Genomic DNA, 17,206 nt, shown 5'->3' with positions numbered 1-17,206 from the left:
TACAGCTAGTTATATGAGATGAAGGTTTGTTGTTGGCCGTATATTTTATTTATACACTGTTATTTTTGTTTTTACTGCTCATTTGGTGATTAAAAATAAATACCAATGGTTGGGTTGGTACTCTTCTAGTTCAGGTGAGATTCATTAAAACCACAACACTTGAAATTCATGCGTTTAATTTTACGCCTTTGAATGATGATTTATTCACAATAAGCAAAATATAATAAGCTACATCTGAAATTAGTTTGTTCAATTTATGAATGTACATTAATTTTCTTTTCAGATGCTGCTTGGAAAAACTTTAAAACCAGCGTTGCCATGGGGAAGGAAATTGAAACTTGATAATGAAATATCTGATGAGATCTAAAGAGAGGGCAGATAAAGTTTAATTTGCATGTTGCATTAGCAAATATGATATTTTTGTAATGGTTAAATTGTGTGGTTGGTGAACAGGAAGGGGCAATCAATTTTTAAGACATTTTTATTTATTAAAAACAGGTACCTAAAAATTTATCTACTGCTGAAATAAAACAGACAAAGTTCCATATTAAGTATTGATATTAATCTTACATCTTAAATCTTACAATTGATACACAATTGTAAGGGAAATCAGAATAGGAAGAAATAAAGGAAATTGAATGGTTTTGTTTTTAGTGAGCCATAGTTTAAACGATTTTGACAATGTCTTTAGCAGTATTCACAATCCCATATCAGTCACAGCCATATTCACTCGTTAACTATTAAAATTTGTGACATTCTAGCATGCTTACAGTGTCTTAATACCAATAAAGGTCTTGGTCCAGACGAAATAATCTTAACATTTTTTTAAGGAATTGTGCATTCTTTTTATGTAGGCTTTATTTATTTATTTTTAATATATCTCTGACTGAGGGTCACTTTTCATTACAACTTATTTATTGATTTTATCCTTAACTCATTGATTCCTAATTATCGTTCCATTATAATTGTTTCTGCTATTCCTAAAATTTTCGAGGCTTTACTGATTGATTTTTTGACAGTAAATCTGACGAATCAGCTTTATACTGGTCAGCATGGTTTATTGTTTAGTCGTTTAACTTCTACTAATTTACATGATTATGATATAATTGCAATAAAACCATTTTTTTTATGTCGATTAGATTTATACGACTTGTCTACAAGCATCTACTGTTTTTGTAAATTGTGTACACCATATTCTTATTCTGGTATGATCAGTTTCTTGACTCTGGATTCTCTTATCAGAAGAGTTACCTTTCAATCTTTATTTTTAAGTTTTTTTTTATAAAATAACTAATCTCCTGAATTGCTTCATCTAGTTTGTTTTCATATTCCTCCTCATTCACTGAGTCAGAATTCACATTTCCATGTTTCTTAGCGCAGAACTAATTATGGTTCAAGTATAGGTATGGTCTGAATCTTTTGTATCAATAGCTTTAGGTACTATTTGAAGCACTAAAGTGCAACATGATAATTTTTATAAATGTGTACTTATTTAGTTTATTTTTATCTGTAATTTTGTGTATATTTCTATAATGTTGCATTTTTGTATAATTTTGACAGTGAATTTGTTCCATTTCATTCCATTTGTTATTAATAAATAAATATAAATATATGTGATAATATGTAAGGTCCTTTAAACATGTATTTTTTATTACTCAAAATGATTATATATTCCTGTAATGTTGAATTTTTGTATAATTTTGACAGTAGATTTGTCCCGTTTGTTAATAATAAATAAATATAAATAAATGTAATAATAAATGTAAGTTCCATTAAACAATTACGTTTTATTTCCCAAAATACATTCCTAATATGTACAGGATGACGCCACTTTTAGTACTTTATACAATTTACATCCTCAGCGCTAAAATAGACGTCCGAAAACTTTACAAAAGTCCATCCAGTAAGTCCTCCGGACGTATTATGGACGTTTGATTAAGGTCCAATTAACGTCCCGGTACGTCCATTTTACGTCCGCTCGTAAAATAGACGTCCATAGGACGTCGGCGCAGCGACATTCAGACCAATATAGGACGTTAAATGGACGTACTTGGGACCAATGCAAACGTTCGAGGGACGTAATTAAAGTCCATGAGGGACGTCCTATGGACGTCTATTGGACGTACGTGTGCTATTGGGGAAGGAACAAAGCATATCTTATATCAAGTTATAGACATAAATAAACATGTTTTAACCATTATTTGTTAAATTTGTCAAAATTATATAAATACAATAAAAAAATATTGGTCTACGATTGTAGACCATGCGACTAAACTTGTCAGCAAAATCCACGCGACTAACGGAGGGTTAAGTGTCTTTTTTAGTGAACTTTGATCAGATAAAAGGCATATATCGAGCACAGTTTAATTAAATCTTGCCCAAGTACTTTCGATCCCTAGATCATCTTCAGGGGCATCTGAAATAAGCCAAGAAACGTTTTTTTATAACCAAAGAAATTGATTAACTTCGATAAAAACTCGAAGTTTTATGGTTGAAAAAAGGTTTTTATATGATTAACGTTTATAGACTTACTTCGTCAATTGTGGCCTATCCGGCAAGAACAGGATGTCATAAACATATAAATGTACATTACACTACACTACAAATGGACAAACAAACACTTTAAAATAATTTAAGGAAGGCTACATTACTTGAAGAAGCCGGAGACAGAATGGCTCCTGATCTAACGGAAATGTTGGGGTGACATGTGACAAATGACAACTTGGATGAGCAGTCACAATCATAGATATGTGATCTGCACCTTTTACAATTCTATGAAACTAAGTATTGACCAAAAGTCCAACTGACACTACTATAGGAGGTCACTGATGAAATATAAAATTATATAGAATATTTTTTAAGTAGATTGAATAATCCAGATCTCACACTCAAACATGTCTGTAATAATTAAGGTGTTAGTTTGAGAGCAACTGAAATAGACGAAAAGTAAGAATGCAAGAAGCGGACTAAACAATATGTTAAACAGTGGGTGGTTGACTACAATAAAATGGTCTACCATGCACTATCTATAATGTAGAAAGGAAGAGATCTGACTATGTAATTAAAATACTAATAATTGAAAATCAAAATGGAAAGCAAAGTTTATAAATGGGGTGTAATCCAAGTAGTTCAGTTGAACCCACAGTCAATGGTATAACTATAAAATTACTATGGATGTGCTCAGTGCAGGACGTCTAAACAGTCGAGCTGGGTCCCCCACGAGGTGAAGCTGTAATAAAGTTTTTAAAAATAGGTTTAAATTTAGTACAATTTAAATTAATTTGAGTATTAAGACAGTGAGAGTTTTCATTTGTTTCCCTTGTAATTTCCAGATCTTCCAATAAATCCAACTCCATATAGTTTTTCTTTCTACTAATGTCATGTAAGATAGATGAACCAGTGTTGATGTTAAAATTGTGTTTACTGGATAATAAGTGTTGACCAAAACTTGAAGAGTTTGGTCTTTTCAAATGTTCTGAAACTCTAGTGGATAACTTTCTAATGGTTCTACCTACATAAGAGGCATCACAATCATCACATTTTAATTTGTAAATATCACTTTTGTCAAGTGTGTTCATCCTATCTTTGGTGTTGATTAAGAAGGAACCTAAGGTGTTGTGTGACTTGAAGGAAATTTTGATGTTATCGATTGTAGAAGTAAAAAGTTTAGATATTTTATTGGAAATGCTGCTAATGTAGGTGAAGAAGAAATATCGGGTGTTATTTGAAGCAGTAGGTTGAAGAAAACATTGTGATGAATATGCAAGCTTTTCTGCAATTTTTAGTTTAGCTCTATTTAGAAGCTTATAGATAATGTTAGGATCATAACCATTATTGAAAGCAATTTGTTTAAGAGTATTAAGTTCTGAATTAAAATTATCATTAGAAAGTGGAAATTTGAGTAACCTATGAATGTAACTGTTGAAAGCAGCCATTTTATGTTGGGTTGGATGATTAGATGTATCATGTATAACATGATCTGTTTGGGTAGGTTTTCTGTAAACATTGTACTCTAAAGAATCTTTATTACGGGAAATAGTCATATCCAAGAAGTTCAACTTTTTATCAGATTCTGGTTCCAGAGTAAAAGAGATGTTGGGATGGAGGTTATTAAGATCATCCAGAATCTGTAAAGCATCATCTTGGGTTCCCTGTATGAGAGCTATACAATCATGAACATACCTTGACCAAAAAACTATTTTGTTGTTGTTGTTAACAAACTTCTGTTCTAAGCTGTCTAAGAAAATGTCACCCAGAAATGTCTTTTTTAGTGGGTGAAATAGTTATATAGTAAAGTGAACCTCTAACTGGAATTAGCTAGAAAAATGTTTTTTTAAGTGAAATTTTAAATTATTGCAATCAATAAATAGGTAGTTTAATAGCTTAGTGTAATAAATATTTTAATATTATTATCAAAACAACACAATATAAATAACACTAACATGTTCATGAATCAAGATAAAATACCAGGTTTTTTAATTTATTTTATATTTATATTTTATATTATTATTTATATTAAATAAATATACAAAACATTACAAAAGTTGTTTGTCGAACATATATTGTACTAAATCCTTCATCCTTGCTTTGGCATTCTCTTTAGCACTTAGAACTAAAATACTAATAAAGAACCCGAACTTGTTCCACTTCTTCCACTCATCTTTAAGAGCCGTCAAAGGATATGTTTTTTCGGGGTCTAAGCCATAATTTTTAAGAGCTTCGCTTAGACTTTGGTAATAAATGTCTAATAGCTCATCGGTTCTGTCTAATGCCTCTCTGCCTGCACCAGAAAATAAACTGTAAGTTAAGTCATACACGGGAGTGCCCACAAAACACATTTGGAAATCTATTATTCTGAGATCATCAATTTCTAAGTAATCCTGAAATATAAAAAAAAATAAATAAAACGAACGCATTATTAAGTCTAAATTTAGATTTTGATTACAGATTATGTTTGCTTATAAACACTTGTAATGCTTATTTAGTTACGGTAGTTTTATTTCTAACTTTCCAAGAGTTAATATTTACCGTAAAACTCTAGCTGTACTATAATTTAAGCAGGTTTTTTTACTTAATTTTAGAGTTTAATAAAATTATCAAAATTTTTATAATTAATTTTTTCCTTAAATCACCAGCGAAGATACGCAATCAAGTGAGTAAAAAAAATACGAGTTTAAGTTTCGATTTATTTTATCTTCTTTAGCTGTCAGTAAAAGTAGTACAAATGATACGAATTTTTTTGTTGTGTGAAAAGTGTGAACTCCTTTCAATCTTCTTTTTTCTTGGTTTTACAACTCTAGGTGAGTCTTGGACACGTTTGCTATTTTCCTCCACTCTTGCCGATCTTGTGTAGCAATCTCTTATTGTTGAACCCCGACCTTACATAGATCTCTTGGGCGACCAACTGACCTTCTGCCATTGGGACTTTCCCAGAAGGTTGTATTTATTAGTATTTCATTATTAGCTTCTAGTATATGTCCTGCCCAACTTATATGAGTTGCCTTAATGTATCATACATTAACATACCACTCAAAGGAGTGGTAGCAGTTTAAAGCGGGATTTACATCGGTGAAGTGAAAATCCTTTCGATTAGTAATAAAGTGTGTTATTGTGGTGTTTATCCAGGAGGTGTATTGGAGAATTTATAGCAGCGTTAGTGTGTGTCAGAGACTATCACCAGCTGAGGAAAACAGGGGTGTGTGAAGCATCCAAGAACACAAGCAGTAGATGGTCAGAGCACAGTCGTAAGAAAAAAGGAGCCAATAGAAAAATTGTGTAAATAAGAGATTAGTCTGATATACAATAAAAAAAAAACTTTCAACCACACTTGTAACGATATCATAACCAATTTGATTCTTTCAACATTTTGTTCAGCTATTCGCTTTCATAATAAATATAAAATTTCTTCTAAAGAGATCTTCTTTTTGAGTACAAGTCATAATAAGTATTAATAATTTGTGTATGAACATTAGAGAATGTTGAAATTTACTTATACGTCTTATAGCATAGATTATATTTTTGGTTTAATTATAACTTTATTTAATTTAATAAATTAAAAGTAATTTTTAAAAATTGTTTGATGAATGAATGAATGATGATGATTGAATTTTTATTTATTTTCCCATTGTCCATTTTTCGCTTAAAGTCTTGCAAAATTAATTAAGCCCATATATATATATATATATATATATATATATATATATCCCTTTTATTAAACGGTATGTTGATGACTTATTACTAGCCTTACCTCCAGACAAGATTCAGGCCACCTTGTCTTTATTCAATGAGTTTGATCCTCATTTACAGTTCACTGTTGAACTAGAGGACTCTAACACAAATAGTATTCCCTTCTTAGACATGCGTGTCATTAGAATGGGAGATAACACCCTTACTACAAGTTGGTACAGGAAACCAATGGCCTCTAATAGGTTTCTCAACTACCACTCTTGTCATCCCTTTAAATATAAATTAAACCTTATTAAAGCTTTAAGCTGCAGGCTAAATAGACTGATACATCCGATTAATCGAAGGGAATCCTTTCAATTACTTAAAAATATTCTGATTGAGAATTCCTATCCATCCTCCCTTATTAATAAATACCTTTACGTTCAAAGCTATGGTTCTTCTTTAAATGACATACCCAATGGTGACCAACTCAGAATAATATCAAATAATTCAATTAATAACACTGTTCTGCCTAATACTGTACTTGGGAATCCAACTACCCATTACTCATCTTTACCTTATGTTCCTCAAGTTACTGAGAAACTCGTTAAACTGTACAAACATAACAACGTACCGGTTAAAATTGCTATTAAGAATGCTAAGACTGTCAGGAATTTGTTTTCTAAAACTAAAACACCTCTGTCCCTTCTGGAACAAGTTAATGTAATATATCATATACCTTGTGCTGAGTGTGACTCATGTTACATCCGTCAGACAGGGAGATCACTGAGAGGGCGTCTTACGACACACCGCAGTGATATTAATTTATCTAAGCATACTTGTGCTCTTGCCCAACATGCTATCAACACTAAGTACGAAGTAAACTTTAATGAAGTTAAAATTCTTGGCACTGAACGCAATCTCGTTAAAAGACAGTTTTAGAAATGTGTTCAATATTAAAACATCCTAATAACCTTAATAAGAGAACCGACATTAGTAATTTGAGTCAAATTTATCATGCATTAATAAATCAGAATTAGGCTTGATATGTTGTTTACTTAAATTTTGTCCCACATTGGGGTTTCTTTATTACATTTTCATATAATAAATTTAAATAAAAATAAAATAAAATAAATTATTCTTTCCTTAACTAAGACTTATCAACTTACATTTTATTAATTATTTGTCAATATCACTTTTACATAATTAGGTAATTGTTCTTTTTGATGAACTTGTTTGATAAAATCAAACTGAAATTGATTCATAGAATCTGTTTCATTACGGTCCTAAATGTTTGAACCTTTGGACTGTGGAAGTTGTATTAATCTTCACCTGTTAGCTGGCTAACTAGTGACGTCATAATATTATAATATATAATATTTTGGATTGAATTTGCATGCTTTGTTCTTTGTTGAGGGATCAATCACTGTAGGGTAAGTGGTGATCTTAACCACCTTTTCCTTTCATTGTTTGGTTTTTCAACGACAAGCTGTCAACCAAATTTATCACATTTTTTGAATATACCGCCCTATTATATAGAGGTTGGTAGGTTGCCTTGCTGTTTATGTCATTTTGACCTCAAGGCCACTTCTATTCACGTTGTTTGCGTGGGTGTTAAACCTGTAAATTCATTTACCGGCGAGACTCAGTAAGCTAAAGACTGGTAACTTCATTTTATCTTATTACTATTAATCTTAAATAACTTATAATGTTACCTAAAGTTAAAATTAAAATCTAATTTATTAAATACATTTGTTGGAAGTGCATTCTTATGATCTTTCTAGTTCTTTACACTTTAAAATAAACCTGAATGTTTTTTACTTAAGTTTTTATAATAACTTTTTTATACATGTATGTTTATCACATGTTCTTTTGCTGTGCTAATTTTGTTAAATTGCAAACTATACCTAGTTTCAATTAATTGTTTTATACAACGTTAACTCTGAATGTCCAGTTTCGTAAGCTTTTTCATATTTTTAACATCATTGACTGCCACATGTCTTTGTAAGGTAACACACTTTTGTTGTAACTTCTCTATGGATGTTTGGTTTCATATTGTTCTTTTTAGATGAACTGATGATGCTTTCTGAGCAGAAAGCGAAACGTCTTCAATAAATAGATGAAGTAGCCACCTTCTTTGTCTTTTATTTTCCACTTTGACCGAAAAACCCACCACTCTTCGAGTGTACCTTAGTTTATTTTGGATTGACGGTCGTACTCCTTTTCTCGATATATATATATATATATATATATATATATATATATATATATATATATATATATATATATATATATATATTAATAATATTTTAATATTTTAATATAGTGTTTATAAAGAAAATGTTAATTTATTTGAATATAATTATTTTTAGCATTTTAATCTCCATCGGAACAGAAATGACAGCGTTTGATTGATGTATACCAATATCGTATAATAAAAACTGATATTAGGTATAATATTAGATTATCATACTAAATCTACCTTGTTACTGGTTTTAAAAAAGCATTAGGAAAAGTAAAAAATTCTCATATTATTATCGTTGCATAATACATATTTACTTTACATAACAGCTCTGTTTCAACTTGCTTATCAAATTATTAAAGCTATTATGTAATCGTTGTATTAAAATATGTTTGTTGTATGTGCTGTAATTATTTCTTCAAAAGTAGTATATTATTAGCGAATTATTTTTAAAATACATGCACACATTTCTCTATGATAACAATAATGTAATAATTATAGATGCTCGGAACAATAGGTAGACAGATACAAGTATCAATTCATGTATCAAGGAGAGATAATAATCAAGCAGTAAAATAGTAAGCAGATTAAAAAAATTTTATTTACACATATATAAATAGAGCAAAAAAATAAATATTTACAATTGTCTCTGATCTAATCACTAGGGCTGTAACCCTAAATAAGAGTTTCGGCGTACTCATGTTATCTTATCTTATGCCCCCATAACGGGTAAAAACTCGAACTCATACAGACTGATATCTCTTTCCAACGTTTTGGCTAAAGTCTTCGAATATTTTAAAGTAATGGTTTTAGCAGAATTTACCTTGTTTTAGTAGAATTTTTTCCAGAAAAAAATATAATTTCCAACTTCCGAGGCTGAGAAGTTCCTGGGTAAGTCTGACATGCTGGAAAAAACTATTAACCCTTAGTGTCCCGACGGTACTTTTAAGTACCATCGGAGTCTGCTACCCTTATATCCCAGTCATAAAATTTAATAATAGCTACCACATAAACTTGCACTAACTAGCGTAGTTTTCAGCTGAAGTTTAAAACTTCAAATGTTATTCAAACGATTTTCTTTAAATACACAATATGATTTATAGTTACTCGAAAGAATCGTCTGCAATAAACAACGCTATCGTAAAAATTGATGACCAATAAAATAAGGCGGACTTACAAGTACCGTTGGGAAGTAACTGTAAAAAAAATTAAACGTCGTGGGAGACTAAGGGTTAAATGGCGGCCTACCTATTTTCTTTGTCGCTCAGAGGTGGGTACGGTATGGTTAATATGGTTAACCATAAACAATAATGCAGAAGTTAGGTGCCGGAGGTAATTTGGTGATCAGGTCAATGTTAAGATAATACTAAATATAAGAAGTGAGATGAGGTTGGAAGAAGGTAAAAATATAGCTCGAAGGCATGGAAGACAAAAGAGAAAAATTTAACATCGCAAAAGAGGAACACGTATTCAAAGTAATACAAAAAACAAACCTCATGGAGCCGATGACATTCCTTCTGAGCTTTTAACACATAGCTTAAAAATCTGACCTGTTGTATAAGTAGGGTAGTAGAACTGATTTGGAAGCAGAAAAAACTATCAGAAGACTGAAACTTAGGTATAGTTATACCTATTTACAAGTAATCAGATCAAACAATTTGGATATACAGAGGAATTAACAATACAGAGGGATTACCCAGCTAAACATGATCTACAAAATATTGGTCTACTTTCTTTACGATCGACTATTTGGGTATTGTGAAAACATAAAGGCAAATACCAGTGGGGGGTTTGGTAAAAAACTATCCATTAAATATTTCTTCACAAGCTTGAAAAAAACATTGAGTTTGAAATTGATACTTACGATTTGTTTGTGGATTTTAGATGTACCTTTTGCAGCATAGATAAAAATTCATTATACAAAGCCGTGGTAGAATTCATATCTCAGCGATATCCAATATTCACTTAGTGAAATTGGTTAAAGCAAACAGAGTATTAAGAATTTTTAAGACACGAATAGGACTTCAGGAGGATAGTATATCGTGACTTCTATTCAACATTACCTAGAAAAAGCTATTGGAGATTCTTTAATAATAACAAAAGGAACCATAGGAGTATATAAAGGTTACAAATAATAAACAAGTAGCAAAACCCGAACACCTAAAGGTTGAAACATATACTTTTGTAGAAGTTAATGAGTTCATATATCTAGGCTCACAAATCAATCAACGTAATGCAGTAATTGCCGAAATTAACAGACGTATATATCTAACAAATAGGGCATACTATGGATTCAAGAAACTTTTAACATCAAATTTGGTCACAAAAAACGAAAATATTGATAGACCGAACTCTTATTAAGCACCTCCTCACTTACGTGTTAGAAAAGCAAGACGATAAAAAACACTTGGGCTGTTTTTAACGTTAGATTATGGCCTAGTAGAATGAACCTAGTATTGGTGGGTCCATCAAAGTAAACAGGCTACGGTGGCTAGGTAACTTAGATATAATGAACGAGATGGAGCCATCGAAACACATTTATAACCAAAGACCGGATAGAATGAGGAGAAGAGGCAGGTTCAGATCACGATTTAAGGAACAGGTGAAAGATAACTTACGAGCGTTAAGAGTAGAGTAAACCAAGGCAGAGGAGAGGAAGAAATGGTGGCTGATCAGAGAATAAGCCAAGACCGACTATATATTGTAGAGCACAAGGATAATGATAAATGCAGGAAGTAGATATTGACACCTTATCCAAATAAAAAATATACAACTTCAGTTTACTCTTCGGATATCCAAAGCGAAACTGCCACTATGTACACTAAAAGAACGAAAATACGAACAATTAAAAATGTAGTACGTTGCAATAGTGTTCAGTAGGACACTGTAATATATACCTGGTCTAAAATTAACCCTAAACAGGGTAAAGAGTATACACACAAGTTAATTAATATCTAAAAACGAGCCTATATGGCCTAGTCGAATCTAAAGGAAAGTATTTTTATTCTATTTGGTCTTAATTTATCTCATAACCTGCTAACTTTTAACGCCAGATAATACCACCAACGCTCTATATAAGAAACTTTCCTCTCTGAGTAGGAATAACATCATAAAAACTATTTTTATCCAAAACTTCATATCTTAAAATATCTTAATAGCTCAAGAGGTAAATATTGTTTTACTTCATCTAGAGGGCTACCTATTTTTAGAGAAGAACACATGTTCCCTTCAGATGCCAGTGACTTCAGTGCCAGGGATATTTTTTTGTTGTTATTGTGTGTGGTTTATCTATTTTATTTTATCGAACTTTTTCTTGAAAAATGTAAATTTTTATAAATTATTTTTATGATTAAAGAATGAAGTATAGGAATGATGTAAATTGCTGTTTTTTTTGTAAAATTAATTTTAGAATAAAACCAAACAATGACCAATGAAATTCGTTCAGATTGCAGTCACATATTCATTTGTATATAAATTGTTTGAGTTTATTATTTAAATAATATAAAAGATCTCAATCTGTTTAAAGTATAATATTATTGATGACAATATGTGTTATGACTTGTTTTTTATTAATATGTAAATATATATTAATAAAAATTTTAAGCATTAGTAAACAATGTTGCTTATTTATTTTACATATTTTCTTTATTATAACGTATTATATTATTTTTGGTTAAGACGGTATAAATTTATTTTTATTTTATTGAATATGTCTATACGTATGTCTCTACGTATATATCTATATGGTATATCTTTTCTTACAGCTTATGGTTAACCACATCAATTTTCATGATATTTGTTGATAATTTGCTGATATGTTTTCTGACGTGTGTTTTTCTGATGTTTTTGAGAGAAATTTTTGTTAATTTAAATATAATTAAATTATTTAATATAATTAACAAACATTTTTCTCAAAAACATTAGAAAAACAATCTGGAGTTTCTTTTTGTTTTACAGTTCTGCTGTATTCCGTGTTTCTTATTTTTCTTTGTCAAACATATACTTTGTCAAACGTATATACACATATATTTCGTAACCTAATTATTACCTATTGTTGACCTATCTGTTTTGATCTACATTTATCTAATATCTATATCCTTATTTAGCCTCTATGATGCTCTCTGATTTGAGCAACGTTGTTTTCGTTAAGTATTTTGAACAAGAATATTTTTAATACTAATAACTAACAAATCTACTTTTGTTAGTTATTTTACCACATTTATTCAGAGAAGAAACCAAGTAATCTGAACCAGCGCCATTACCAATATACACAGATGATAGGCACCAACAGAAAAAGTATAAATCCAACATAGATGAAATTATATGGAAATAAAAACTTTTAATCAATTACTTTTACTTTTACTTCTGATCAATATAAATACGGAACTTAACGGATTTAGTTATGTTCTTAAATTATATGTGTAATATTACTTACGTTATATTTAAACATAATATTATTACTCCAACAGTCAGCATGAAGAAAAACTTTGTAAGGTCCATCATATTGCATACCTGCAATTAGTATGTCGTTTCCATTATCGTGATATGTCCCAAAAGCTTCAGCTAGCTTTTGATCTGTGGTTGGGTTGAAAGTCATTTTAATTTTCGCTGTAGTCATGCCAACTGGTCCAGGGTTAGTGATAAAAAATCGCTCCTAGAAATAAATAGATATTATACAGTGCGTTCACAAAGTAACGCATAAACTCATTATTAGCTAAGTAAACAACAGTAATAAAAATTCCCGAAACAGGTCGATTTTTGATTTTAATTTACCATTTTTTCAAATTATAATTTAATATGCAGGTGAACCACCTTAGTATGATGATGTCATCACCATTTTTTTTAATGGAACCCCCATTTTTTTCAATTTATAGATTTCCCTTGCTTAGTTTATTCCAAAAATATATAACACGTTGTTTCAAATTGGTACAGGGTAGCAAAAATGCCAAGTTACAAATTAATAAATAAAGAATAAACGTATTAAAGACATTAAATGAAATTTTATATTGGTATACAACTACTTTAATTTAACTATTGCAAAAACACCTTGCATTATTTGTTACATTGTCTCTAACAAATTTTATTAGTGATCCAAGACCCTATGTTTGGGAAAGTATGTACTATTTCTTTCTTATTTTTACATTTAATATTTTTCTGTTACGGTACTGTAATATTATCTAATTCAATACTATTCTAACGACTTTGGTCAAATATATTGCTTCCTGTAAAAACTGGTTGTCTCATGTATTATGTTTGAAGTACGGAGACTTTGACTCCTTTGTATTCTGTGTCACAAATATGCACACAAGTGTACGGTTTCGTATTACGGTCTCAATTAACTTAAATTATCGCATTCTAAATCACAATACAATAGGGTGATTTATTAATGTACCCTCTTCCACCCAACGGCCAGAGGTTCTTTTCTGACCTGCAATCTCAGACACTTCCTAACAAGACATCGAACGAAACACACCAAGTTTGTTGGCTCTCGTGCCAGAGAGCCGCGTCGGCGGGCGTCCTCCAGGAGATCTCCTTGGCTAAGAATCCATCAAATATTTCAAAGGGTAAGTCTTTCTTTGTACAAACATCAATAATGAGTAAGACCAGTTATTTTCCTAATTTATTTACAGTTATATTTGCTATTTTTCGCTAATTGATTTACAAACAAATTATTTCATTTTTTTCGTTATTATTATTTATCGAATATCATTTAACCAGCGACCTCATTAAGTTTTATACAAAACACCCTGATTGTTAAAAATATATTCTAGCAGCTCTTATTAGTAATCCAAGCCGCTGAACTATAAAAATATTTTATGTTTTACAGTATTTTTTTTTTCATTTGACGTTAAAAACTACCAGAAATATTAGAGTACAAATCTGTATTGTTTACGCTTTACAGAAGTTACGTTTACGTAAAAACTACTCAAGCAATTTATCAGTTGCATTTTTTTTACAAAATGCATTTTACCGAAAGTGATAGGACTAAAATATTAATGATGATTGCTATTGGCGATAAGATGCGGACTCAACAAGAATTATGTCGATTTTTTTATGAAAGGCACCCAGATCGTGAACCTATTTTACAACCTACGGTAAGCAGAATAGAGCGCAAATACAAATAATTAGGCCATAATTATAAGGGATGCATCAAAGCATGGTAGACCAAAAATTAATGAAAATATTCAACAAGACATCATTTTGACGTCAATAGAAAATCCACACTGTACAGTGCGAGAATTATCTAGAGATTTTGGTGTTGAAAAGTCTTCAGTATTAAATTTTTTTAAAAAGATAAAATACCATATGTATAAAGTACGTCTTATGCATGAATTGGCTGAAGACGACTTTGACCGAAGAACTAAATTCTGCGAGTATATTATGAACCAACCTAACAATTTCATTGATAACGTTTTATTTTCGGACGAGGCAACGTTTCATTTGAACAATCATGTTAATCGATAAAACACCCGTTATTGGTCTGATGAAAATCCACACTCCATACAAGTGTCCCATACGCAAAGACCACAGAAAACGAACGTATTGGCTGGTATTGTGAGAAATATAATTATTGGTCCATATTTTTTTGATGAAAATTTAACAGGAGCGTTATATCTGGATTTACTACAAAATACAATAATTCTTGATGTAATTCAGCTTTTTTCTGATATTCAAATTGACTATATTTGAATCACTAATATTTGATTTCCTCTTCGGAAATCAAATATTAGTGATGTTTGTATTTTAAGAACGATTTCCGAAGTGGAAATTGAAACGTCAATAAACTTACTTTAGCCTTTAATTGTGGCTTATTCCCATTTAAATAGTATAACAGTATGTAATTTAATAGAATGTGTTTATTACGTTTATCCTTAAATTATTATTTTGTAGGTAACTTGGAATTTTTTCATTTTTCCAGACTGTACCAATTTGAAGCAACGTTTTATACATTTTTGGAGTTAGCTCAGCAAAGGAAATAATATAAATTGAAAAAAGGGGGTTCCTTTAAAAAAAATGGTGATGACGTCATCATACGAAGGTGCTTGACCCTGTATATTAAATTAGAATGTGAGAAAATAGTAAATTTATATCAAAAATCGACCTGTTTCGTAAATTTCTAATAATTTTGTTTATTTAGCTAATAATGAATTTATGCAGCATTTTATGGACGCACTGTATATTCTTGTGATACACATGGTAAAATTAATTTTATTTTAAACTTTTAATTTACTTATCTTTAGCCGTATTTAAAACAGAATACCGAATAAACGTTAGAAAAATATGAACTTTAATAATTTAGACGTAATTAGTGATAATTCAGTTGAATTTAATAATTATCTTGTCACTTGAAATGTGTTCCAGAGAAATTTACAGGAAATTATTTATTAAAATATGATTTTTTCATGGAATGACAAAATAAGGATAGAAACATTGTAGCATTTGTAAATTCCTTGATATATATTGAAATCCCCTCGTATTTGCTAAAGCACCGAAGAATATTTTTTATATTCATATTCAAACATTTAATATGTTTATATAATAAACATATTAAAACACCAACGTATTTTCAATTCCTTTTTGCGTTGCAAGTTGATATAAGAACATTTTAGGTTTGTTTATATCACGGACGCATATTCTTTGATATTTTTCTTTGGTTTAAGCCGCTTAATACTGCGTTTTAAACAAACATTAATTCAGCTCGCTGAGAAGGCTTTGCCAAAAAGATAATTGCGTCACTCCCGCTGAGACGTTGTCAGAGATAATTGCTTCCAGCGTTTAGTCCGAATTTTCTTCAGATTCGTCAATGTTTTTTATTTGTTTCTTCGTTATGGAAAATGTGTAGCAGTGTAAAATTAATTGTAAAGTTCAATGTGTAGTTGCAGTCTAATTGAATGAGGCCCAGTCCAAAGTTTGTGTTCCAAACTTTCAACCTCAAGTTTGTATTTGTCCTAAGAAGCTATCTTAGAGCATATTTCACAGTTTGGAAATGGATTTGACCGTGTGGCAGAGAAGGTAACCCCAGAAATCTTTTAAAGTGCAATTTAGTATAATCAAGGTAACTTTTTTTGTGTTTAAATTTCAAAGTAAAAATAGACTTTTTTTAATAATAATAATTGCTTTCATTAATATTTAAAGAATTTGTAATAATTAAAAATATATGTCTTAGGGCGTTGTTAGCTGTCATTTTTAATTGTTCTGTTTTAAATTTAATGTTGACATATTTATGACAGCCCGTTTTATTATTTTTGATATTAATTTGTTTTGGTTTTTTAAAAAAGGTTAACCTCTCTATGAACAGTTTCATTATAAAGTTATTTCTTTATTTGTAATATTTTTTTTCTGTCACAGTTTATAGCCCAGTATTTTTGTATGTTTTGTAGCAATTCTCACTTGTATGTAAACGGATGGGACATATCTAGTAAGCTTTTTTTCTTTGTTATTTTTGGTATAAATCTTTGTAACTATTTATATAGTAAGTACTTTTGTGAAATCTATATTTTGTAACTGTTTGTGTTAAGACACGTTTAATAATTTAATAATTGTAACACAACTGTTTAATTTATTTCTCTAAACCATTTTGTTTATTTCCCACTTTAGAAAAGTCTCCTAAACCCTTTTGTATTTCTTTTTTAGGAAGGAAGAGCCTTCTTCCTTTATCCAGCAAAAAAAGGATTCTTTGAAGCTGCGTCCTTATTTTAAATAGCTAGGGGTCCTTGTTTCATTTTTTGTAGTTGTCCAATCCAATCCCCCTGTTTCATTCACTTATCCACGACCCCAGCTCTCCAAATAGACCCTGAG

The 17,206-nt window shown here is 30.4% G+C and overlaps 1 protein-coding gene across 1 annotated transcript in view; it reads right to left on the bottom strand.

Annotated features, from left to right (window-relative positions):
* Window positions 1–4,420: 4,420 nt before the first annotated feature.
* LOC140440074 (uncharacterized) overlaps window positions 4,421–17,206 on the bottom strand; it is a 30,517-nt gene continuing 17,731 nt past the window's right edge. Inside the window, exons 3-4 of the mRNA XM_072530342.1 lie at window positions 12,843–13,061; window positions 4,421–4,880 (exon numbers count right to left, since the gene is read on the bottom strand). Of these exons, the coding sequence (XP_072386443.1) occupies window positions 4,536–4,880; window positions 12,843–13,061 (564 nt within the window). The 3' untranslated portion in view covers window positions 4,421–4,535. The remainder of the gene's footprint in view (window positions 4,881–12,842; window positions 13,062–17,206) is intronic.

This window comes from Diabrotica undecimpunctata, chromosome 4 (assembly GCF_040954645.1).
Source record: "Diabrotica undecimpunctata isolate CICGRU chromosome 4, icDiaUnde3, whole genome shotgun sequence".
NCBI lineage: Eukaryota > Metazoa > Arthropoda > Insecta > Coleoptera > Chrysomelidae > Diabrotica > Diabrotica undecimpunctata.
Note: the sequence above shows the minus strand (reverse complement) of the source record. Positions and strands in the feature narration are given on the sequence as shown.